The sequence below is a fragment of the Phascolarctos cinereus genome, unplaced genomic scaffold (assembly GCF_003287225.1).
Source record: "Phascolarctos cinereus isolate Bilbo 61053 unplaced genomic scaffold, phaCin_HiC Scaffold_9;HRSCAF=440, whole genome shotgun sequence".
Taxonomy (NCBI): domain Eukaryota; kingdom Metazoa; phylum Chordata; class Mammalia; order Diprotodontia; family Phascolarctidae; genus Phascolarctos; species Phascolarctos cinereus.
In genome coordinates, this window is record NW_027556402.1 from 260701180 (window position 1) to 260727525 (window position 26346).

Genomic DNA, 26346 nt, shown 5'->3' on the forward strand with positions numbered 1-26346 from the left:
GTGACCTGATAAACTAATCCATGCTAATGGCAGAGAGCTAGAAGGCATTAAAAATGCCCACTTGGAGACAATGCTACCATCTTTGCTCCATAACCCACCAGTAACTTAGGCCAGGGAGGAGGTATCCTGAGATCTACTGTACTGTGACTTCCACACTTAGATTAAATATCAAGACTTCATCCAATCAGAATACCTTCATTTTGAGGAAACTGAGGCCCAAAGAAGACTTTAGCTGAGGTTCTCCCACTTACTTTTTTTTTTTGTGAGGCAATTGGGGTTAAGTGACTTGTCCAGGGTCACACAGCTAGTGAATGTTATGTGTCTGAGGCTGGATTTGAACTCAGGTCCTCCTGACTCCAGAGCTGGTGCTCTATCTACTGTACCACCTAGCTGCCCCTCCCACTCACTTTCAACTAAACTAGTGTCCAAAAGAGAAGGCAGAACACACCACTCCTCAGGCTGTTCAAGTTAGAGGGATGCGGTATTTGTGACTGGGGTGGAGTCAGAGGTTGACAAATCAGCAGGTCAGCACCTGGGACAGGTATCTGCATACCATAAGTGGCCCTCAGTGCCCCTAGGTGAGTGGAACACCCGTCTGAAGTACAGATTCTTCCCATATGTGTAATAGCCCCATCTTCTGTTGTTGCAGTGGGAAGGGGGGATGATTTGGATTTAGGGAAACCGAGTTTAAGTATCACCTCTGCTTCTACCTGGGTAACACTGAACAAGTAACTTTCCCTCTCTGAGCCCCAGTTTCTTTCCTCTTTTTTTTAGCTTTTTGGTGAGGCAATCAGGGTTAAGTGACTTGCCCAGGATCACCCAGCTAGTAAGTGTCAAGTGTCTGAGGCCCGATTTGAACTCAGGCCCTCCTGACTCCATCTAACCCAACCCCTCCTGACTCCACCCTCTGGAGCTCTATCTACTTCTCCACCTAGCTGCCTCAATTTCATTCTTTTAAACCCAAGGGCATACTAACTGATCTCTGAGGTCCCTTCCAGCTCTCTGATTAAAGGATGCAGGACCCTTTTTTCAGGGGTATGCTGGAGTCAACTCCAACGAGCTGCAGAGCCAATTGTTAACTTTTCAGTATGAGCATTTATACCTTGGAAATCAGGAAACACTACAAATCAGGGCTTTATTTACTTATTCATTTTTATTGTCTGGACTTAAGTGAGGGAGAAAATCTCAACAATGCAGATTAAATTTCCAGGTGTGTTGTGCAGCCAAACATTGACTTGCTCCTCCTGGTTGGAGGATTCATTTTGGTTGTGGGCAGTGGGGAGGTGCGATGATCATTCTTCCAGCAGGTCCTTCCAATCTGGGAAGTGTTCGAGTCCAGATGGTCTGACGATGGATGATTCATAACCAGCTTCACAGTTTGGGGAGGCTCATTAACATGAAAGTGGCTGCAGGGGAGCTTTTTTTAAAGTCACAGTAATGTATGAAATGAACTATTAGTAAGTCATGGAGGAGCTTCCAGCTAGCTCAGGAGGAGAACCCATACTTGACAAAATCATAGCTCTCCTGAGGGATCAGTGATTCAGGAAGACCCCCATCCCAACATAGGAACAAAAGAAAAGTAATTGGTAACGTTGAGCCATGTGCATTATGACCATGGATATATATTTAATGCTAGGATCTTACAACATAGGTGAAAGGACCCCAGAGGATATCTAGTCCATTCTGCCCATGTGACAGATGAGGAAACTGAGGCCCAATAGGTGAAGTGACTTGCCCAAGGCCTCACAAATAGCAAATAGCACAGCTGGGCTTTGGACCCAGCTTCTCTGGTTCCAGATCCAGAGTTTCCCCCACACTATCATGCAATGGGTCCACGATTGCTAATACCGTCTTTAAGCCGAGAACATACTTTACTTACCATGCTGTCATTTTACTAGGAAAATTAACTGAAGATATACTGAATGGAGCAGTTTGGAGGCATCCCCTCCTATCCCCACAATATCTAAATGATCTCTCAAAGTCTGATTATTCTTGGCTAGATTTTTGACCCAAAATGGGAACTTTAAGTTATAGGCATCTTTCAGCTTGCTCAGGACTTATAAACTGCAGCATCAGTGTATTTTCTTCAGGCAATAGCAGGTAGAAAAATTCAGAGTAAGTATAGTTCCTTGATAGAATAAAATATCCATCCAGGCAAATAGGGGCAAAATCTGCTAATTCACTATGAGTATTTGTTCCTGGGGTGCCTGATGCGGCTCCTGAGCTATCTTGGACAAAGGGTACCTGCAGTTCTTTGCCTACTGCACTTACTGTGGGCAGATTGGGGAGGGTGCTAGTGAGAACTCCTCCCTTGGCTGCTTCCAGACCAGAGATTCTCAAATTCTTGGTTATTCTGGTCATGGAGGCAAATTTAGATTCTTCAGTTTATGGCCACTGGCACTAAAACACACCTTTAAGGCTCTTTCACACAGGCAGTTGACTAACGGAACAGAGTTCAGTAGAAGCAACATCCACAGAATGATATAGTTCATATGCTGCTTTTCCTTCTGTTGTAGTTAACAAAGGCAAGAGGGCATGGTATATAGAGAGCCATACTGGGGGTCAGGAAGACCTGGGTTCAAGTATTGCCTCTGCCACACCGGCTCTGACCCTGGGCAAGTCACAACCTCTCAGTGTTCTAAGCCATTCTCTAAGATTGCTGAGCTTTTCTCCATTTGTAGAGGAAGTTTCCTCATCGAGAGTTATTGACACCAGGGAAATCCCAGGTGTGGGCTCTTTCACCCTACCAACAAAGGAGGAAAAGAATTTCTGAATATCAGTGATATTTTTGTAATTAAATGAAACAAAATGTCATTGGGGATGGCTATGACAAGATGGCGGCTCAATGCAGTTTCAACAACTGCCACTGGGTGTCAGCAGAACCCATGGAGACCTTAATTAGCCCGGGGCTTCACTGCTCATGAAGACATTTCCCTCTGGCTTTGGCATAGAAAGCGCTTCTACTCATTGGCATTTCAGCTAAATAAAAAGTGCTGTAGATGTCTCGGAGAGACATAGTATTGTAAATGGAAATTAACTGAAACACAATCTCATTTCAATTTTGTTTTTATTATTTCACTTCAGTGACTGTGCTCTCTCCACAGTTCAGTGATGCCAAGGAGATCCCAAATCAGAGACAGGGAGACCAGCTTCACATTCCATTTCTCTAATGAACCCCTCTCTGGGCTATGCGTTGAGACGGACTTTGTAGTTCAGAAAACAAGGCACTAAAACTATGTCTCAGCTACATGAACACACTGAAGATAAACCAGTCCTTCCATTCAACATAGAGTATTGGAGCACAGTGGGGGCTTTGTGCAGACCAGGTCTCAAAACACCCAAGGCACACATTTTTTGTTTTTCCTGGTTTTTTTTCCCTTTTCCATATTTACTTGAAAGCTCAAAGCCAAGGACCAGAATCCTGATAGAGTTTCCAATTAGTAGCATCAGATCCTGGTTGGTTGTGGTGTTTGCTGCAAAATGAGAAAGATTGAAATGCAGAAACATGGTAACAGCAAGCAAACAAGAAACCCACCAGGAGATACAATGTGTCCCCAGATAGAAGAGGTTGGCTCTGTCACAGCCCGAAACTCGGAGGCAATGGTGATCTCCTCCAGTGGTGGGTCTGTGGGAGTGGCTTTGGGCGTGGCTACCTGGCTACCATTGCCTTGATTTGTTTTTTGCAAAGGGCTCAACATGTATAAATAGATAGTCCTGGTTGTGGGAAGGTGCTCAAGTTTCTCTAGTTTTTAAAACGCCCCAAATGCAGTCCAAATGAGACACGAAGAAGGCCACGAATGTTTCAGTGAGACAAACCAGGATACCCTTGGGGTGGTGGAGGGAGGAAACCCCTCCAAAAAATACAAGGAGCTTAGATGTCCCCCATGGGGGAAACCCAAAGCTAATTTTAGGGCTGTTATTTCAGGTGCCCTGAGAAGATAGGCTGCTCCATGACCAAAAAGACAACATCACGGTGAGAAGGCCAAGGAAAGCTTCCACACTTCCAGGGCTTAAAAAAATAAAAAGAAGCTGGTCTCCTCAGAGTAGGAGGGAGGGGTAAGCAAGCATCCTGGAGCTTCTCGGAAGGACCAAGCTTCATGGCTTATAGACCACCTGGTCATCCAAACCCTTTGGTTTTCCATTACCAGCTGAACATTCCACTCTGGCCCAGTCACTCCAAACTCTACTAGAAGGTCAAGAGTCAGGCGTGCACATCAGGATAGGAGAGTCTGTCAGGGCAGGGGAAATGTTGGCAAGTGGCTGATCTCCTCATTGAAACCATAAGAACTTCCACCCTGTCCCTCATCACCAAAATTTTAAATTCAAGTGGAGCAACTTTCCCTCCTGTACATATATTCTGTGGCCACAGAGGGTGACACTTCAATTTTTTTGAACCTAAGTCCAAAATTCAGGACCCTTGTTTTCGACATTGTCAAGAAAACAAAGGCAGACTGATCAAATGGAATGAGGTGGCTGGCATTGCAGTCCTTGGAAAACTTCTACCTGCTCTCCAGCTGTAGGAAGGGGACCACTTCTCTGCAGCATCAAGCTCCATTATACATGAAGTCATGAGGTTGGCCCTTTCTGCTGTGACGGATCCAGACAATTTCTCGTTTGCAATCAGACCCTTGCAAGAGGGCATGTATTCTAGACAGTCGTTTCGGTCAACATACCAAGCAACGAGGATCAGGAAAAGAATGAGCCACAGGGAGGGGTGGAGTGGTTTCCTCTATTCTGACTTGGAGGAATGAAGGAAAGTACAGAGCAGTCACAGAGGGAAAGGCAGGTGGGGACTAAGGCCAGGCCAGCCATCAAGTCCTGAGTATTAAAAAGGGAAAGAAAAGATGTTCACGGGAAGCCACGACCGTTTGGGGCTCAGACATATCACCGCTTTGGGACTCAAGAATAACAAATGTGCACACATCTTGCTGGGCTGCTAGGGAACTCAGGAAGAAAAAACCCTACCCAAACAAATCATTCCTTCATTAACTGAAGTGCCACAAATAATGTATTAGCCTTGTGATATGTAAAATCTGCAAGCCAACAGTCACATCTAGTCATTGCTGTCATCTAGGAGTCAGCCAAAAACATGTCCAGATGCTCAGGTAGGTGTCCTGGCACATAGGTGCTGGGTTATGTACAGCTTGTGAGGTTTGGTCTCATATATACAAATATTACAGAAAGAAAATTGGCATGTAAATACAGTTTATTTAAAGTACAGTATATAACAAAAGTTTATCCTAAAACCCCAGAGGACCACAGTTAACATGTCTCTTTGAGCAGAGCCATTATTCAGCTCCACTATTAAAGAGTATCATGAGTTGGGCCTAGGCCTGATCTTCCCCAATGCAGGGGAGAAGAGGAGGAGGGGGCTCTCTGAACTAGGAGCTATTGCTGAGGGGGAGCAAACTCGTCAAACAGAGCTAGACCGATTAGTCTTGGCAAACAAGTCTTTTATTGGTCAAAGCAGGCCCTTGGGCAGCCCAATTACTTTAATACTGTAAGACACAATGTAAAAATAAACTATTTCATTAGCTCTTTAATGTTTCCATCTGCTTTCTACTGATGACACCGCATGGAGGTTGTTAAGTGTCTGCAAAGATACACTCGCACCAAATAGCACGGGATGAAAGGGTCCCCACCAGCGTGTGCTGCCCACAGAGGCCACAATTCAATAAACCTAAATTCTACCAATGTGTGATTCAATAGCGGCAGCCTGAAAGTCACCTGGCTGAGTTTCTCTCCTATGATTTGGGCCAATGTTTGACCTGACACAGTGAGAGGAGGCAATGCCAGCGGAAAGCAAAGGAAGGAAAAAAGAGCCTGATTGCTAGCGGTTTATTAACTTAATTCTGTCATCTCACCAAATGGAAGACAAATGATGGCTAGAGTACCCTTTTTTCTTTTTTTTTTTTTAACACATTCTTACATATTGTGGCCCCTCCACTGGCTACCTGTCACCAAATTCCTTTATAGCAATGTTCGTCTCACTATGGAAAAATCGAAAGTACTCTGAAGGAAAATGCCTGAATGCATTATTTTTATTACAAGTTAGGTTGGAACTTCCAAATACAAATGTTGACCTGCAAAGGGGATCAGAACAGAGGCAAAGTCAAAAGAAATCTTGGTTTTTCCAGAGTTGGGGTTGTGGGTAAAAGGGTGGGAGGGAATGGAGAGGAGTGGCTTTTTGTTAGCTTTGGGACTTGGGGGCGACCGACCGAACAGCGGCCGTTCGGTGAATCGGAACCACTTTCGAAGAAACATTTGTCCTTCGGTGACGAAGTTCTAGCAAAGATAGAAAACGTAACACAGCTCTGCTGGTTCAGACGCATCCAAATAAGGTCGATTTAAAAAGGTCATACTCTTTAGAATTATTCCACAGAAATAGTATTATTAGTATTAAATCACCAAAGTTTGTTTCTTTAACTTCCTAGCACAAAGGCTGCCTAGTAGACCAGCCACTGTTTTTTTTTCTCTTAAAATATTGTGCTTATAAACTATCTATACAACTATTTAAACTTGCAATAAAGAAAGAGTTAAATTGGTAAATTTGCTGTACTCATTCGAGGGCTGCTGCAGACCTAATCAGACACTTGATTGTGAGCAAAAGTAATAAAAAGGAAAGAAAGAAAAAGAAAAAAAATTATTGTTTTATAACTAGAGATGGGCTGGGCCAATCTGGAATAGAAAATAAAAAAAGCCAAACCCAAACATTTGGGCCACTTCCAGATGTGGGTGGATACACTGGAAGTCTGGCAGGACATTGGTTAGCTGTGGGCAGTTGACAGCCTCCCTTGGACATAAGAGGGTCTGTTACAGGGGAGGGGGGAACTTTTGGGGGCCTGTGCAGAATCAGGGAGGTGAGGGGCAGGGAGAAAGACATGGAAGAGGATCTAGAAAAGTTGGCAGTCAGGGTGATCTCGTTTTCTATTACTAAATGACCAGCATCTTCCCTAGCCCCTTGGAGATGCTCCTCCCCTGTTTTGCTGCCTCCACTTCTGCGCCTTGCATCCCCACTCACGACTTAGCTCCTCCTCTCAGCCCTGGGTCCTGTCCACCTTCTGTACCTCTCTCTCACAGCGCTACTTCTCAGTAAGCTGGAGAGATTCCCTGAGGTCCAAAGAGGAAGGGAGACCTCTCAACATGCCACTCTCCCCGGCCCCAGACAGCAAAGGGGCTGTCGTAGTATGGCTCCTCAACCTTGAGGGGGCTCAGGACCTGGGTCCTGGAGCCCTTGACACAGCTCCCGACAAAGACCCTATGGCCCAGGTAGCACCACGTGGCCCCTGGCTCGCCTCATTTATTTGACTGTCCTTTGGATCAATGTATATGCTCACCTCCTTCAACCTCAAAGGGATATAAAGCCAAAACGAATGCTCAGCTCAGGAGCAGAAAAAGGTAAGGGAGGTGACCTACTGTTTCCTCAGCCCCGATTGATGTGTCTCCGTGGGACACCCGGTGTCTGGCAGAGAGGTGACATGCCTGAGGTGGCTTGGGGACGGCTTAGTTCCTGGGGGAGACTTTCCCCTTCCATCTCTGAATCGTGGCTACGTGCTTTGACTAACTCCATGTGGCCTGAGTTGGCCACCTGGGAAATATGCTAAATAGAATTATTTGCAGAAATAAAGAAATCAAGGTAAGCAAAGCAGGGCACGATGTCGTGGAAAGGCTCCACCCTTTGCCAGGAAAGTCACCACCTCTCTGCCTAACAGCTATGGCTACAACCTTAGTGAGGAGATGGTGCGGAGGATCTGGGAGTGGGGGCCCAAGACGGCACATCCGATAAATAAATACCTCTGGGGCCAATTCTACTGCAAGCAGACTGCTCAGAAAACAAGGAAGCAGGTGAGCATGTACTGACCGAGAAAGGGGAGGGGAGCGAGCAGGAGCCAGTGCTGGGACCTGGAGGGTCAGGAGCTGGTCAGAACCAAGGGAGGAGCGGCGGCTCAGGAGACGTCCGGCTGGCCAAGCCCCATCCTGGGCTGGCTTCTGGGCCTGGGAGGAGCAAGGGAGGTCACTTGCCCCTGGGGGCAGGCTTGGAACCCGCTCTAACCCCCCTCTCCCTTCCTCCCCTCTCTGAAGGGAGTGGCGCCTGGGCCTGGCCGGCCGCCAAGCAGCGAAGCAGGCCGGTGCTGGGGGGGTTAGCGGACCTGGGCTCGGAGATGCACTCGGCCTTTCTTTGGGCGACAGGAGGTGGACAGACCCAGGGTGGTGTCGGTGCTCACAGACCAGGAGACCTCAGCGACTACAGCCCAAAAGCCCATCTCTACTTATAAGCAGAAGTCCATGAAGGCAGAGGGAGCAGGCGTCCTTATCTGTCCAGCAGCTGCTTCAATGCTCTTTCTATGTTCATTCTATGCCCGACTCGAGTTACTCCGAGGTCTATGAGGTCTTCCTTCTGAAGGTTTGGTAAGTGACTGCCGTCGATTTCATTGTCCATGAAGGTCTCTTTATGCTCCCCTAAATTTAAGCTTTCCAGCCAATCAGCCACATCGGGCTTGGTCCACAGGTGGACAGGTTTAGTTGTAAAAGGCTTATTTGAGATTGGCTGTTGCAGTATCGAGGGAGATGGGGACCTGCTGCGCGCTGCCGCGCTCAAGCCAAAGAGGTCCCCTGAAGGTGGCTGGCTCGGAAGGCTAAAAACCTCAGACAGAGCAGGTGAAGGGGACGCGGCTGAGACGGTGCTCAGGGGAGCGGTCAGGGCCTCCTTGGCGATCTCAGTGGGGGAGACCACAGGGCTTGGGGCACGTCTCGTGACGGCGGTCCTCCCGTCATAGTCCGGTGGCCTGCTCTGCAGGGTGATGGGCTGGGTGGTTCCAGGGCGGACGGTGAAGGTGACCGTCGTGCTCCGCGTCCCTGAGACAGTGCTCATGACATCCGTGCTCCTGCAAAGGCAACAACCAGAAACAGGCATCACATGCAAGCGGTGGAGTGCCCACCGAGAGTGTAGGGCAGGGGGAGGGGCGGTGGTGTGGGGGAAAAACCAAAGGAGGGGGACCTAGGGGTAGGCACATTTGCCATAAATAACTTTGTCATGCCAGAATCAGGAGACTGGAGTACCCAAAGAGACACCAAAGCAGCTATCCCAGTCACCTGAATTCCAGGACAGGATGAGGGAAGAACGAGAGAAAGGCAGCTGTCCTGTGGAAGGAAGGAGGGAAAAAAGGAAGGAAAGAATGAGGGAAAGGAGGAGGGAATGGTCTCTCAGGTGGTGGACATTTTTAGGAGAACCATGTGAGTCACTGATGGTTCCAAGGACCAAGGCAGGAGGCTAGAAGGACTCTGGGTGATATCAACAACCCTGTTCCCTCCCCCACTCCCAACGGACCTCTGCTGAAATCCTTTAGGGCAGCTCTGGGCCCTGGGCTGGGACGTCTGTCCCTCGCTACCCCTGAGTGTAATGTCCTCCCTGCACAGGCAAGTGCCTGATATACCACACACTGTATTCACTCAGAAGATCAGAGCGGGCCGTGGTTTAGTTACAATCTTACGGGCTCACCATTCTGCCTCTGGCTGGGTTGGGTGGGGCGGAGGGCTCTCCCAGATGTCTCAAAAAGGAAAGAGCTAGCAGGATGGCCCTGCAGAGCAGTAGGACTGGAAAACTGAGGAAACGTTCAGTTCTTGTGTTTGGTTTGGCTTTGGGGCCCCTCTCCCAACTCTGCTTTCAGGACAAAACTATGTAAGAACAGAACCCCAAAGGAGGCATTTTGGAAGCCCCACCAAACGCCAGGGTGGATCCTGGCCCCTCCAGACCCACCTTTGGCATCTTTTCCCTCACCAGGAGGCCTGGGGTGGAGTCACTGTGGTTCCTCCCAATGGGGACTGAAGGTCTGGGCCAGATACCCCCTGACCCCGGAAAACCTCAGAGTTGGCCTCTCCAGCCATGTTCTCCTTAAGCCGCAGGGAGACTGCTGACTCAGCCATTTTATTGAAACTGTTTTCCTGCTCAGTTGCCAGACAGATGTTGGCTCTCACAAGCAGTAGACTGTAAGTTCCCTGAAGGCAGGGCATTTCTCACCCAGGAAACACTTGCTAGATCTTGGTTAAATTGAATTCGCCACCAAAGGGTGGCCTGGTAGAGTAGATGGAGGGTCATTCTGGGAGTCAAGAAGACTCGACTTCCAATCCGGCTTCTGAGACACCCCAGATGTGGGTTTCTGGGCAGATGCCTCCACTTTTCTCTACACCCTCAGAGCAGGCACCTGCACATCTGTATGTGATGAGGCACTTTCTATACCTGGAGCTGCCCACCCAACAAAATCACGAGTTCCGAGCCTCCCCCTGCCCCCCAAAAAGAAAGAAAATAAAAATTCCCCCCTTATCCTTAACGTCCTCCCCTTTGCTTCCCATCTCCTGTTCTGGCCTTATTTCATGCACACCCCCCCCCCCCCCCCACGGTACTGCCTGCTCTCCTACCTCTGTGTATTTGCACAGGCTTTTCCTATGCAATCTAGCCTCTTCTCACCTCTTGCCTCTTAGAATCTTTAACATTCTTCAAGGTTTCTCTGAGCTGCTGCTTCCTACAGGAAGCCTTCCCAGACTGCCCCAAAGAATGGTAGTGAGGCTCAGTGAGAGTGAAGGAATTGCAATGAAGTGGAAAGAGGGCTTTTTTTGGGGTAGGAAGACATGTGTTTGAATGCCACCTTGGTCATGTAGTGGCTAGGTGGCCCCAGGCAAAGCCCTTCATCTGTCTTCCTTTTGATTCCTCGTGTAAGGCTCCTACATCCTTCCAGTCCTGGATCTCAGCTCCTTTATGAAGTGCTTTGCCAACCACAAGGCCGAATGCAAACCTGAGCTACTGCTTGCTCATTTTCTAGTGGTTTGGATTTCCTAAGCCCTGTTAATAGCTGTGAGGGGGCTGTTTTCAAAACCAGGACATGGAGATGGCTACTGAGCACTGAATGTCTCACCTGGGCCCAACCCTGGCCTCCCAGAAGCCACAGGGATGTGGCAGGCCCAGGGAGCCAATGGCCACACATGTCTCTCTTTTCTAATGGGCACCGTGTAATGTCTTGTTGAGTGTTTTTCGGACATGTAGCTGGGGTACTGAAGAGGAAGCAGGAGAGTGAGAAGACCCGGGGGGGGGGCCCAGATTTACAGGCTTGAGAGGTGGAAGGGACCTCCATAGAGCCCAACCTTCTCATTTGACAGGAGAAAATGAAGCTCAGAGAGCATGTGACTTGTTCAAGGTCACGCAGCTAGCAAGTTTGGGATCCCAATCCAGGGCCCTTTTGGAGGGCACCATGATGCTCCCCCTGGTTCCAGCTCAGAAGCGTCTTACCTGGGGGATTATAGGCCAATTTCCTCAGCTGTGAAATGGAGATAATAGCACCTTACAGTCTCTAGCTCATACAGCTATTGTGCAGAACACACTTTGCAAAATTTAAAGTACTAAGGAAATGGCAGGTATCTGACAGCAGTAATATAATGATAATAATGAATGATTATCATTTTCAAGAGGAAGCAAACATTTCTCCTGGGGACGCCCAGGAAGAGAGTGGGCATTGGTAGGAGGCAAGTGTGGCCCTCTGGGGAGAGGCAGGTGGCTGGCTCTGGGGTAGTGCTCAGGGGGTGATTACAGCCCTTTGGGAGGAGCCAATGGCGGGCAGTGGCACGGCCTCCTGGCCCACCTGACCTGGGGCCAATATCTGTAGCATCCTGGAAAATGCTAAAACTCCTCCATGCTTCTGGGGGCCCTTCACATGCCGTCCTGTGGCCATGGCTGCCTCTTGGCCATGTCTTTCCCTTCCGTCTTGTGGCCGCGGGGGTTCTGGGTTTTGTAGATGTCTCCCTGGGGCTCAGGATTAGTCTTCTGCGAGAGTCAAAAGCCATTTCCATGGTTACCGACGAAGAAAGGATCGGAACTTTGGGTTCAATTTCATTCCGTTTAACAAACAAATCTATGATGTATCTGGACGTTGCCAGGCAGTGGCGTGAAAGCAGCCCTGCCTCCAAAGTGCCTGCATTCCTTTGGAGTTGGGGAGACATGACTAACACAAGAAGATCACTTCAAAGTCTATGCTGTGCTCGTTTGGTCACTTCAGTCATGTCTTGACTCTTCCTGACCCCATTTGGGGCTTTCTTGGCGAAGATACTGGAATGGTTGGCCATTTCCTTCTCTGGCTTATTTTATAGATGAGGAGACTGAGGCAAACAGGGTTAAGTGACTTGTCCAGGGTCACATAGCTAGTGTTTGAGGCTGGATTTGAACTCTGGTCTTCCTGACTTCCAGCCCCGTGCTCCTCAGAGTGGCTCTTGTCACAGGAGCAAGGCATGAGGGAATCTCGAAAGCTTATATTCTCTTACTGGGCTACAGCCACCCACCTCCTTTTGATGCCAGATTGGGGAGGGGGATGCTGAAGCTCCCCCTAGCAAAGGGGGCTTCAATCCCCAAGCCCCAGACGCCACTTCCTTGATGAGATGGTGCCACTGTGGGTTGGCAGGGCAGTGGCTTTCTCACCATCCAGTCCAGTTTGATTCTCAAGTGCCCCCAAATCTGCAGCCATGGATGGATGAAAAGCCAGCCCAGGCAGCCAGGGCTCTGTAGACCTTCAAAGGAATCTTTGTATTGGAGTCATCATTTTTTAAGTAAGGATGTGCTAGTGCTCGGCCCCTTCCTTTCCCTAGTGTGCTCCTGATCAATAAATCAAGCACCCATTAAGCTCCTACTCTATCCCAGGTGCTGGGGCCCCAAGCACAGCAACAGAATGGCCCCAGCAGTCGAGGAGCCGCCATTGGGTCGCTGCTGAGAAGGTGTAAAAGAAGTCAAGACCCTGAATGCAAATGCTGGCTATCCACTTGCTCCCGGGGGACTTTAGGCAGGTCAGCTGACCTCTCTGGGCTTTAGTGTTTTCCTTAGTGAAACGAAGGGACTGGATCAGAATGGCTAAGCATATGGTTCCCTGTTATCTAAGAGCCAGCGATTGTAGATGGGAGGAAGGAAGGAAGGAAAGAAAGAAGGAGAAGGGAGGGAGGGAAGGAAGCATTTGTTAAGCCCTTCACTCTGTGCCAGGCCCTGGGCTAAGCACTTTACAAATATTAGCTCATTTGATCCTCAAATTGGGAGGTTGGTGCCATTATCACTCCCATTTTACAGATGAGGAAACTGAATAAGGGACTTGCCCAAGGTGACACAGCTAATAAGTGTCAGAGGCTGAACTGAGGTCTTCCTGACTCTAGGTCCAGCGTGCTACCCACTGGGCTGTCTAGCTGCCTTTTATGGAGTCATTTATGGTTTGCAAAGCGCCTTGCAAACATCATCTAGTTTGATCTTCACAACAGCTCTGGGAGGTAAGTGCTATTATTATCCTCATTTTTTATGGAAGAGGAAACCAAGTGACTTGCCTAGGGTCACACAGCTAGTAAATGTCTGATGTAGAATTTGAACTCAGGTCCTCCTAACCTCATGTTGTGATGCTTTACATGCTGTACCACCAACTGTCTAGAAACAAGTCTGCCGTGTCCTCGGTCTGAGGCAGTCAAGCTTGCTACGAAAGACACCAGTACCTGAGGCAGGGGGACCCAAACAGTAGATCTGTCAGGGTATAAGGGCAAACCTCTCCCTGCCTCTAAATAGCCTTCTTTAAAAAAAATAATTAAAATGGACTGTTCCTGTGTTGTTTTTGCATCAGCTTTATTTCCAAATCTATACTTCCTCCTCCACCTCCCCCGGGGACCCAGCCATCAGAAAAAAAAAAGGCAAATGCAGACCAGTAAAACTAAGTAATACGTCAACTTCGTCTGACAGTATATGTATGCACTGTTCTGCACCCATGGTCCCCCACCCTTCAAACAAGGGAAGAAGGTACAGTTTCTCCTTTCTCCTTCAGGGACAAGCTTGGTCATTATAATTTCACAGCCCGTGAACTCCCTTTGAGACAAGATTCCTGTTCTCTCCCAGGAATCTCTGCCACTCCAGGGAAAGGCCCCAGTCCACAAATGGACTCACCTCCTCTCCATCCCTCCCGCATCTCACATAACTTCAGCATTATGGGGAAATAGTAGAGACCATTTGGAGACGAATAAGAATTTAGCCAAGCTCCTGCCCATCCATGCAGCAATTTGTTCAAGCAGATTCACAGAATCTCAGGGTTGGAAGGGATTCCAGAGGGTCTCTATGACCCAGGACCCCTTCTAGAGGATCCCTGATGGGTGGCTGGAAGCTCTCCAGGAAGGGGGAATCTGCAGCACCTTCCACAATGGGAAGGCTTTTATTGAGGAAATTTTCTTAACATCCAGCCCAGACCTGCCACCTTGTACCTTTGCTTTATGGCTCCTGGGTAAACCCCGTCTCCAGGATGGCCCTTCAGCCATGGGAAGCTGGAGACCACACGTGTGCTCCCCTCCGTCTGCCCTCCTCTGGACTGCTTTGGCTCCTTCTGTGTCTGCTCAGTCCTGGTTGTTGCCCTCCCTGTTCTGACTTACCAGGGGCTGCTGTCCTGAGAGCCGAACGCATCGTCCCGATGGCCCTGACAGGGTGGGGGACAGAAGGGCCAGCACCTGCCTGGGAGCTCTACCCTTTTCACCGCAGCCAAGATGGAGCCAGCTTTTGGGGGACGTTAGCCCATGCTGTCTCCCTTGTGCCCCTGGGAAGCCCTGTGTCCCGCCTGGGCCTTTCCTTCAAAGAAATGCTGTCTACTTGTGTCTCACACCTGTTATTTCTTAAAGGGAGTCTTTTTATTTTTCAGCAAAAGTGTAAGACTTCCCATTCATTATGCATGTCCAGTAAAGACATACATGTATGTAGCATGCACAGACCCAGCGACACGTGTAGTGATTGCATTAGTGCAGAGAAATCCCAGTGTGCAAAGTCCCTCCACATGATGCACAAGAGCACGTCCCTGGAATTTCTAGTCCAGCCTCTTGTCCCAGGTCACACAGTTAGCATGTGTCAGGGGCAGAACTCGGTCTTCCTGTCTGGTGAAGATGAAGAGAGAGCCGCCTCCTCCCCACCTCCCATCCCCTCCTCATCACCCCCTCCCACCTGGACCTGGGTCTCTGTCCGCTACACTGGACTGCCATGTATACATATAACTGATCGCTATGGGGTGCCACGGTGCACAGTGCGCCGAAGCTGGAGTCAGGGGGACCTGAACTCAGACCCAGTCTCAGACAAGTACTAGCTGTGTGACCCCTGGAAGGATGCATCATCTCTGCGTGCCTCAGTTTCCTCATCTGTAAAATGGGAATAACAATAGCACCTGTCCCCAAGGGTTGTGACAATCAAGTGATTCAACATGTGTAATGCGCTTTGCAAACATTTAAGTGCTCTATAAATGCTAGCATTGTATATTATATAATAAGTATAACTATATAACATATTGCCATATCATATACATCTTATGTATCATATGATATATATCCATCGAGAGCTGTCTCCAAGGTTTCAAGTCTCGGTACTATCTTAAGCTATTAAAGCTCGTGACGGTACTACGCCTCTTGGGACATTGTGTAGACACACACAGACACACACCAGGAACACGTCCAAAATACAGAGGTTTCATCTCTGGCCCGAGAGTTCCCTGTCTTTGTTTACTTACTTGAGGACCCACAATTAGCCCCTTAGCAAAGCATCAGCTCCTTGAGGCAAGGAACACTATTAATGCCTGGCATAGTTCCTGGCACACAGTAGGCACTTATTAAGTGTTTGTGGGACCCTGACTCTGTCAGCCTGTGGCATGCTGAACACTTCCAGCTCCGTGTCATTCGCAAGGTTGATAGGCAGGCCCCCTCTGCCTTTATTCCAAGTCACTGACAAAAGAACCTGGGGCAGAGCCCTGGGGCTCTCCACGTGACATGGGAGCACGCTCACCTCCTGGAAAGCTGGCTAGGGAAGAGGGATTCTTTTCATTTTAAACGTTAAAAATTTGTTTCCTTTCCCAGAAAATGCATCAGCACCCAGGTCCGTGTCCTCTAACCTCCCCGAGCTGCTGATGGCTTCAGGAGGCCACATGACGCAGCCCATGGCGGGGCTTGCCCCAAAGTCGTCAGCGGGCGCTGGACCTGGCTTGGGTGAGGCAGGCTCCCCATCTGGGAGCTGCGTGACCTTGTTCTTTTGTCTTTTGTGTTTTAATTTTTTGGTGGCCCTGTTCTTATTACTTAGGATGAAATGCTGAGAAGGAAGGCCTGTGGTTTTTAGCCAGATAGGGACAGAGCTGCTCAGGAAGCTAAGCCTGCCTGTGGGCCCCAGTTTCTGGCTCGGGTGAGGAAGCCCAGAGGAGGATTCTCCACTGCCCTGATGGTCACAGAATGAGAGACAGAGTCACGCGGCCCAGGGCGTCTAGGCTGCCCACGCAGGCCTCACTTAACTTGTCGTCAGCACGACCCTCTTCTGCTTCCGGCAACCACGAGAGCAAATAAAGAAAACGACAAAGTGGAATAGCAACATGAATCAGAAAGAAGACAACTCCAGGGGGGTGGAAACGAATGAGGTGTGATGAGCTGAGCTGAGTGAGCACCATCGCAGCCGGGGATGGAGGATCACGAGGAGGCAGAGGCTCGCCCACGTGGAGGGCAATCATTTACTCTTGAGATCTAGTGCTGGAAGGGACCTCAGAAGCCATCTGGCCCTCACTGTACTGAGGAGGAAACCGAGGCTGCCTCAGGTCACACAGGAAGACCCAGGGGCAGGATCTGAACCCAGGGCCTTTGACTCCATAGTGGGCTGAGGGCTTTCATCACTGCCCCACATGGCCTCCCCATTGGCCCTAGTTTAGAAATGGAGAACTCCAGGCACAGAGAGGTTAATAGACCTGCCCAGAGAGCCCAGGCTGGACCGTGAGCCTGGAGCTCAGAATCACAGTCCAAGCTTCCCACCTTACTGGCATGTGGTAGAAGGCACATATCTTGAAAAGGAGATGTACATTAGGGATGGAGAGAAAACTGGGGGAAAAGAGGTAAAGCCAGAGTCTGATTCTGAAGGTGCCCTCTGCTGGGTAATTTGAATGAAAGAATATTTGTAAAAGGGCTTAGCATAGTACTTGGCATAGGAGGTGCTTAATAAATGCTCATTCCCTTCCTGCCCTTCCTCTGAGAGTGGCTCTAGGGACGGTGAGCCTCCATAATGGGAGACGCTTCCTCCCCATCCCTCCCATCCACTTGCTGCCCCCTGGATCTCTGGGGAGGGCTGCTTTGGCCTCTCAGGCACCTCATCCCAATGGCTGAAAAAAGCCCTGGCGGAGTCGAACCCAGGCCCATCCTCCCCCTCCTCCATAGTGCAGTCGTCACTCAGCGCCATATCCTCCAAGTTGTACCGATCGTTAGGTTGCCTAGCAACCCCTTGGATCCCAGGCGAAGCACCCAGGAATCTGTTGGCCTGATAAAAGCCTGCCATTCTTCTCCCTCCCCGTCTTCTTTAAGCAAGCCTGAAAGGAGATGTGAAAGCTTTTAAAAAAAAAAAAGAAAGGAAGGAAGAAAGAGAAAAAGCCCACGTGCTACTCCGGTAGTATCTCTGTCTGTCTCTGTCTCTCTTGCCCAGATACTTCCATTTTGACAGCCCAACAGCACAACAATGCAAAGTGAAAAATCCTTGGGAAACACAGACAAGGTGGCTGTCATGGCGTGGCAAGAACAGGAGATCCCTGGCTCTGCCACTCAGCACTGGAGGGCCCTGGGCGAGGCTCCAAGCCATGGTTTCTTCCTCTTTCAAACAAAGGGCTCCGTGGAGATGGTCTGTGGGGCCCCTGTCTCCTCTGATGAGCCTGCTCATTGTCCTGTCCCAGTGGGAGTCTGCCCTGCGGCAAGGTGGTGCCGGCATCAGGGCAGGCAGTACCCATCGGTGCTATGGGAGCCTCAGCCTTGAACTGTGACCCTGTCCAGGGCCCACGGCCTCTAGTGTTCAGTCGGGGCCTTCCTTGGTCCTGGGAAGACCCTATGCACCTCATGCATGTTTTCCCATGACTTCTCCATAAACGTCCACCATGATGGCAGCTTTCTCTAGGCCTTCCATCATTCCTTGGGTGCCGAGAAGATACCAGGGCCCCCCATTTTGAGACACACCTGGCTCATCTCCTTCACTGATTACACTGAGGCACTGAGGCACTGATGCCTGCCACGTGACTTTTCTGTTACAGTCCTATCTCACGGTTTCTATATGGCTCAGAGGGATGATGTACTAGTGTTAGGACCTGGAGACCTGGGTTAGAATTCCACTGAGACACTTGGCAGCCGTGGGATACTCCTCTGAGCCTCACTTTTAAAATAGGAATGAAAAGCCTTATTGGTTGTCTTTACCTCATCGGATTATTAGGAGGATGAAATGACAATGTTTGTCCAGTCTTTAAAGCTTGGAGAAAATGCCAGTTTTTGCTCTTATTATTATCATTGGCCACCAGGAAATGTTTCCTTGACTGTAGCGAGCTCATGAGGCAGGCGGCGCAGAGATCACAGACCCACTTTTGGAAATAGAGAACCTGAGTCACTATGGGGCAAATGGACTTGGGCAGAGTCTTAGGGTGGTCAGGGCAGGTCTCCTGACCCTAAGGTCCCAGCTCTTCCCAAGGTCCTCAGGCTCCAAGAATGAATTGGACCCTGGGAGTGAATTCTTGTGGCTTCCCCCAAAGCTCTGTTGGACAGACTGAGAGCAAGGGTCCTGTGTCTGAGTCCCTTGACTGGTACAAAGCTAGGCCAAAATCATGCTTCTCTCTACTGAAAGAGTTCACTAACCTTTTTGCAATCTTGTTTGCCCACAGGGAACAGGGAATTACCAGAGCTGGCTGGTATCATCAAAATGTTCTCCAGATCTGAGGCAGCTCCTACTGGTTGGGCAGAAAGAATTCTGAGCTGGACTGGTCTTGAGTCAAAAAGACCATCACCACTCTATGGTTAACAGAGCTGTGGCTGAGTTTGGGGGAAATGAGGCAAGCGGTAGAGATGCTGTTGTTCAGAACCACAGATGCTCTGAGCTGGGAAGGACCTCAGAGGTGATGTGGTCCAGTTCCCTACCCATGTGCCAAGTAGCCACCAGCCTCTGGAATAGTTCAAGTGATGGGGAACTCCCCAACCATCTTTTTGAAGATCAGGCACAGAGGTAATTCGGAAGGTCCCCAGGTGATCTGAGCTCTCCCTAGCTCTGAGAGGATCTCTTTGACTATGCACTTCCAGAGCAGGTCAGATGTTAGAATCATAGTATCCCAGAATTGAAAGGTCTATCTATCCCATTGCTTTAGCAGTTGAGGAAAATGGGACCCAGCAAAGAGGAATGACTTACCCAAGGTCATATTGCTAGTTCATGGCTGAGTTAGGACTTACATTCTGGTCCATTCAACAAAGGGTGTCTAGGTGGCACAGTGGATAGAGTGCTGGGCCTGGGTGAAGAAAACTAATTTTCATCAGTTCAAATCTGGCCTCAGATGCATCCTAGCTGTGTGACCCTGGGAAAGTCACTTAACTTTGTTTGCCTCAGTTTCCTCATCTGTAAAATGAGCTGGAGAAGGAAATGGCAAACCCCTCCAGTATCTCTGCCAAGATAAGTCTAAATAGGGTCACAGAGAATCAAATATGATTTCAAAATGACGGAACAACAGCCATTCCACAAGAACAAATATTTATCAAAATCTTCCTGGATGTAGGGCCCTGTGCTGGTGCTGAGGACTGGCAACAAGAAGAGAAACCAGTCTCTTCCTTCAAAGCACTAATGGTCTTCTGGGGGGAGGGGAATAGCACATGCCAAGATGGAGAGATAAGTGAAATCTTTGGGGGGGAGAGAGGGAGAGATAAAGAGAGAGAGAAGAGAGGGAGAGAGAGGGAGGGGGAGAGAGAGAGAGAGAGAGAGAGAGAGAGAGAGAGAGAGAGAGAGAGAGAGAGAGAGAGAGAGAAGAAAGGAGAGGGGGAGAGAAAGAGAGAGAAGGAGAGGACAGAGAGAGGGGAAGAGGGAGAGAGAAAAAGAGAAAGGGAGAGAGAGAGAGAAGAAACAGGAGAGAAGAAGGGAAAGAGGGAGGAAGAGGGGGGAGAGAGAAAAGGGAGAGAGGGAGAGAGAGAATGAACATTAAAAAAATTAGGACAATCAGAGAAGACTTCCTGGAGGAAACAGCACTCATGGGGCAATGACTATGAGGAATGGGGGTGAGAAGGGAGGGTTCCAGGCCTGGGAAAGATGGAAGCCTAAGGTTTGAAATGGCAACTAGCTCAGTGTAGCTGGAACCTAGAATGTGTGAAGGGAAGGAATATGAGATGATGTTAGACAGACAGGTTGGAATCCAATGGGGGAGGGCCTTCACTGCTAGGCAGGGGTAGGGGTCTTTGGGTTTCAAGTTGGGGAGTGTTGGGGTAGAGCTGAGTTCTCGTGAACTCCCTTTGGCAGAGAAGTGGAGGATGGAGGCAGGAAGACCAGCGATGAGGCCACTGCAATTATCTAGAGGAAAGGGGATGAGGTCCTGCACCAGAGTGAGGGCTGGGGGAGTAGAAAGAAGGGTGCTGATGCAAGAGGAGATGGAGAGGCAGAAATGACAAGACTCAGCAGTTGGTTAGGTATGAGGGGGCAGAGAAGATGGGAGGGTCAAGGACTATTCAAAGACTTTGAACCAGGGAGACTGAAAGGGCAGCGGTCCCCTCCATAGAAACAGGAAGCTCTGGCAGCATGGCAGATTTAGAGGGAGGATAATGAGTTCCATTTTGGAAGTGTTTATTTCAAGATACTGATGGGATGTTTACAAAAAGATATCCTGCAGGCAGCTGGCAATGGGGAAGTGGAATTCAGGGGAGAGATTTTGCCTGGAAATGTAGATCTGGCAAGATGAGTGGGACAGGGCACAGAGCCCTGGGCCTGGAATCAGGAAGTCCTGAGTTCAAATCTGGCCTCAAGCACTAACTAGCTGTGTGACCCTGGGCAAGTCAGTCTACCACATACCACAGTCTGTCTCAGTTTCCTCATCTCCCTCCCAGGGTTGATGTGAGGATCACCTTAGATAACAGTTGTAAAATGCTTCACAAACCTCAAAAGGCTTTTCTAAATGCACGCTATTATTATAACTGAATTCATGGGAACGGATAGGATCTTCTGGCTCTGGCTCTGATGCTTTTTGTCTACTGCAGTCCCTCTCTCCCCATCCTTATCAACACTCTCTTGTGTACAGACATGCCTTGCACACAGTAGGTACTTAAGTCGAATTACAGCACCAAGCTAAGCTGGACAGCTCCAATATAAGGTTTCTGTAAGCCCTGAGTTCTGGTTCTGTGAAGGGCTAGGTTACTTGGACAAGACTCAGTCATTTCATGCTTCAACTTCCTCCTTTGTAAAATGGGGATTGGACATTGGCCATGCTGCCTCCCTCTTAGTGAGGATGTGAGGTTCAAATGAGGGACCAGACTTTATTAAAGAGCCACAATCCAAAGGGCTGTTCTTTACAGAGCCAGAATTTGGGGAGCTGAGAGGGCTTTGGACAGTCACTCGAGTCACGGTTCCCTGGAGCAGGGGGCTGGTTCAGTGTCTGCTTAGCCAGTAGTTAGGAGACCCCATGATGATTGAGTCATGAATGAAGGAAGGGTAAGTTAGTGGGGATTTCAGGTCTCCAGAAGAGTGCCCTAGGGATCTGTGCTTGCTCTTGTGACTTACATAAATGCATGGATGGCATAGTATCCATTCCATTTGTAGCTTGTCCAAAGCTGAGCTACCACCTAGAGCAGAATCAGGGTTTAGAAGGATCAGATAGGCTGAGCTGAATCTAATAAGACGAAATCCAACGGGGATGAACTCAACTTACCCTTGAGTTTAAAAAATCAGCTTTGCAAGGACCAGATGGGACAGGCACAGGAGACACTAGGCAGATAGCAATTTGTCTGAAAAAGATCTGGTGGTTTTACTGGGCTCCAAGGTCAACATGAGCCAGGTCATTCAACCAGCACAGTTTCAGGACCTTCTGTGTGTGAATGTGTGGGAGGCACAGTCAGAAGCCAATCTGTCTCTGCCCTCCTGCTGTCTGGGGCTGCAATGAGGGAAGGCAAGGCATCTAATTAGGGCCTTCCTCCATGCTAGGCACTGGGCTAAGCGCCAGGGATACAGATACAAGCAAAAAGAGACAATTCCTGCCCACAGGGAGTTTACAATCTATTGGGAGAGCCTGTGAAGGTCCTACTGTCTTCTGCTCTGCTCAGGAGCATGCGAATGTGCTCTGTTGGTCACAGGTTAGGGAAGGCATTGATAATAAGCTGGAAAGCACCCAGAAGAGGCAGTGAGGAAGGTGGAAGCCTGATGAGGACCGGTTGGAAGGAACCAGAGCAGAGAAGACGTAGGGGAGACGTGAGCACGGATGGCACTTACAGGCTGGCCTTTGGGAGAGGGACTAGTGTGGGCCACTTGGCTCCAGAGAGCAGAACCACGTGCACCAGGGAAGCTGCCAAGAGGCAGGCTTTGGGGGGGGGGTTCAGGAAACATTCTCTAAAATACAAGCTGTCCCCACAGGGAGTGAGAACTGCCTTGGGAGATGGTGGGGTTTCTAACCAGTGGCTAGAAGACCACCTGTCAAAACTGATGTGGAAGGAAACCTTCTGAGGCTCGGGATGGACAAGAGGCCTCTGAGTCCCCTTCCACTTGCTGGGATTGCGTGGGTCAAGAAAGGCAGAGAAATGCAAACAGCAACAAAAAGGCTTCCCTGTGACTCCCACATCCAAAGCAGACTCTGGCCCCTTCCCTCTTGGAAAGTCCGCTAGTGATTCCGGGGCACCAGCATCTCTGGAGGAGGCAACCTCAGCCGGCTGGATACAGCCTCTGAGAGGGCTGACTGAGCAGCATCCCCGGGCTGGTCTGCTGCAGGAATGCCACTCTCAGAATGCCGGGAGGTACCACAAGGCTCTGGCTTTCTTCTCACTGCCTGAAGGGGGCGGCAGGGCTTATCTCTTCACTAGCCCGGCTCCTTGGCTTTTCCTTCCGTCAACACAGCTTTGATCATGACTTTCGTCTCCTAAAGCCCCTGCTTTCACCTCAATGGTTTGGGTGGGGGGACACGAACATCAACAATTTATTCCTACCTGTAATTACATCCAAGGACTGGGGGAACACAGAAACCCTGCCACCTGAGTGGTCCCAGCATCTCAGCCTCTGCTCTTTGTGTGCTTCAGCATGGTGATCCTTCCCCAATCTGGTCTCAGCCTGAAGACAAGCTACTCTCTCAGGAGCAAGAATCTAGTGCAGGAAGAGACCTTGAAGGCCACAAAGTCAACCCTCCCCCTTTTACAGATTAGGTGGTTTGCCCAAAGTCACACGGAGAGAAATAGAGCTAGAAAGGACAGACCCCAGAGATGAATCCTCTCATTTGACAGATTCAGCTCACAGTGGTTAAATGACTTGTCCAAAGTAACAGAGAAGATCACAAATCCAGACCTGGAAGGGACCTCCAAGTCCCCCAGCATCTTACAGTGATGAGCCTGAAGCTCCCTGTAGGTCATACATGTGATGAGGGTCAGCAGGTGGATTTGAACCCAAGTGTTTTGAAAACTGAACCAGGGCCCTTTCCCCTGAGCAAGGCTGCTAGGATTCTATCATTCTACAAGGAAAAAGGCATGATTGAGACAACTAGAGAAGGCTTCTTGGGCCAGGATATGTCTGTGTACATACATGTACGTGTGAGATACATGCCCATGTATGCACACACATTCAATCCTAGAACAAGAACTTGGGCCCTAGGAGAGACCTTGGGATCAGCCAGCGGCCCCAGAAAAGAATGAAGCAGGCAGCCATCTGGAGGAGGTCAGACTGCTGTCCCTCACAAACCAAAGAGGCAAAGGATTAGGCCTCATTAAGATCAGTGTTTTGAGGATCTGATGGGACAACAACATTTGTGAAGTGCTTTGTAAGCCATACAATGCTGTTTATTGTGGCGAGGGTGGCCCGCTGTTTAAAGAGACCTGCAAGATGCGGGCTTCAGAACTCTGATCCAGGTTCTTTAGCAGGGAATGGAGGGGGGCAGGGGTTGCTGCTGAATCACTAGTGTTAATCATCCCGCCATGTACTTCTGGGGAAAGGGATCGTAGGTGTGGAAGTTTCCTGCATCAAGCTTTAATTTCTCTACCTCTCCTCCTTTCTCTCTCTGTCTCTGCCACTCACTCTGTCTCTCTCCTGCCTTCCTCCCTCTCCCGTTATGGGTCACTTCAGCCAATCTTGTATTTTACAGACAAAGGAACCATGGCTCAGAGAGGGAAGGAAACCCATCCAAAGCCACGCAGGAAGGGGCTCTGGGCCATCTCATTCTACTCCCTCATCTTCCAGCTTGGGGAGGCTTTGTGGGTCACCTGGTGCTTGGGCTGCTAAGCCCAATGAAGAAAACATGGATTTTTCCTTCCCTGTCACTGCTTTTCCTTCCATTTGCTCATCTGGACTGGCCCTCTCTGGACTCAAGGCCTTGGGCTCCTTTTTTTCCCTAAACACTTGGGGGTTCAGAAGAACACTTGCTATTGTGACTCTTCCTCTAGAGCTGGAAGGGACCTTAGAAGCTCCTCCCACTGCCATTTTACAGGTCAGGGAACTGAGATGGGGACTTGCCCAGGGTCCTCCCACTCCATGTCCAGTGTTCCTTTCAAGGACCAAACATTTGTTTAAGTATTAAGCCACAGTAGAGGATCTCTTTGGGGTGTGTGACCAGGTAGGAAGCCTCTACCACCACTGCAGAATACTTCCCAAATCAGAGCATCACGATTCCCTTCAGGAAACAGGGGCACCTGTGCGTAGAAGTGCATGTATGCACATGTACACGTGTGTATGTCTGCATGCGTTATCTCCTAAAGCCATGCATGCAAGTACAAACATCTCCAGCTATTCTGGAGACAATCGCGGTTTAGACTCATGCTGTCAGCCTGACTGCAAGCCCAGTCTCTGTGCTCTGACAGCCAGTTAGTCCCCAGGTTTGGGTCGACGGGGCAGGAAGGAGTCAGGCCATGATGGAATAGTCAAAGGAGCACTGGGATGGCTGTGAAAAGACCCCCTACTGCATCCCAGTTCTACTGTGGGACCCCCCAGACTCTGTTGTCCTCTCTGTCAAATGGGAGAGTTGGGCAAGATGTTGCTGCCAGCCAGACTCAGCTTCTAGGAGGCTATGCACTCTCATGGACTGCTCTCTCTTCTACAGTGGTGGCTGATTGGAGTAGTGGTGGGTGTTTGTCACTGAGGCCACAGAAATCCCTGCCTCTACAGAATCCCAGGATGTTGGTGACCATCCCCCATGGCTGGAATGCATTCCCTCCTCACCGGCACCTTGGAGAACCCCCAGCTTCCCTCACAGCTCAGCTCTTATTACCTCTTCCAGGAAGCCTACCTTGATTACTGTCCTTCTTCCGTCCTCCCTCCCCTGGAAAATGACTTCTTAGTAATTACATCCTAAGTCTTTAGGCATACTGTCTGGTGTATTGGGATGAGCATTTTCCTCCAGTAGAATGTGAGTTTCCTGAGAGGAGGGACAGTTTGATTTTTTCTCTGTATGCCCAACACCCAGCATAGTGACTGGGAGGCAGTAGGCCCTCAATAAATTGATTGATTGAATTGAGTTAGAAAGGACCTGGTCTTTCCTGGAACAGGACACTCGTCTACTACATCCCTCCTCAGAGGTCCTCTGTCCTTTATTCAAAGGCTGTCACAGGGAGGATGAGGCCACTTCATTTCCATGAGTCACTTCCACTATGGACAGCCTTGATCACCAGCCTTTCCTGACTCAACCCCACACAAATCTGCATGGCTGCTCTGTCCCTCACGCTGCTTATTTCTGTCCCTTTCCTCTTCTAGGTGGTGACCCTTCCTGTAGTGAAGTGAGAACTGATCCTAGCTCCTGACAGACAAGAGGCCATAAACCAGACTGGGGAACAGGAAGGATCCCCCTCTCCCCCAACGTTCCAGACCTGAGCGGCTGCTCCTTTTCACTTCTTACCAGTTTCTGGGAAGAGCAGGCTGTGCCCAGACATGGAGCTTGGGAAGACTCCTTGCGGCTCCTTGTGGAGGCCCCTGATCCACAGCAGCCCATCTTTAGGGCGGGGTGTGACTGGACTTCAGGGATCCCAGGAGACCAGGTGAGCATGAAAAGAAGTTGCCAGTGCCTGACCAAAGCCCTCAGGCATTTCTCATGGTAGGAGCCTAGTGGGGCAGCTTGTGTTTTCAGAGGCTGGCTTTCGGCTCTTTTCTCAGCGGACTATCCTGGCACTTGCTCCGGGATGCTCCAGCCGCCCAAGCGAGGCTTCCCCCCAGCCCACTCAGCATGCACTTACCTTGTACTGAGGCTAGCGGTTTTGGTTCCAGTCGGCGACTCCAATCCTTCCCCCGGTTTCGACGATTTCTCTCGGTTCATTTGCTGCAGGATTGAATTCAATTCGCTAATGACGTTCGCCTTTGGGCCTGAGAGAATCGGGCTTTTGACCTCGGGGACATCCCCC

The 26346-nt window shown here is 49.6% G+C and overlaps 1 protein-coding gene across 1 annotated transcript in view; it reads right to left on the bottom strand.

Annotated features, from left to right (window-relative positions):
* Window positions 1–5188: 5188 nt before the first annotated feature.
* The window catches only part of SHANK2 (SH3 and multiple ankyrin repeat domains 2), a 730263-nt gene continuing 709105 nt past the window's right edge, over window positions 5189–26346 (bottom strand). Inside the window, 2 exon segments of the mRNA XM_078148660.1 lie at window positions 5189–8885; window positions 26182–26345. Of these exon segments, the coding sequence (XP_078004786.1) occupies window positions 8312–8885; window positions 26182–26345 (738 nt within the window). The 3' untranslated portion in view covers window positions 5189–8311.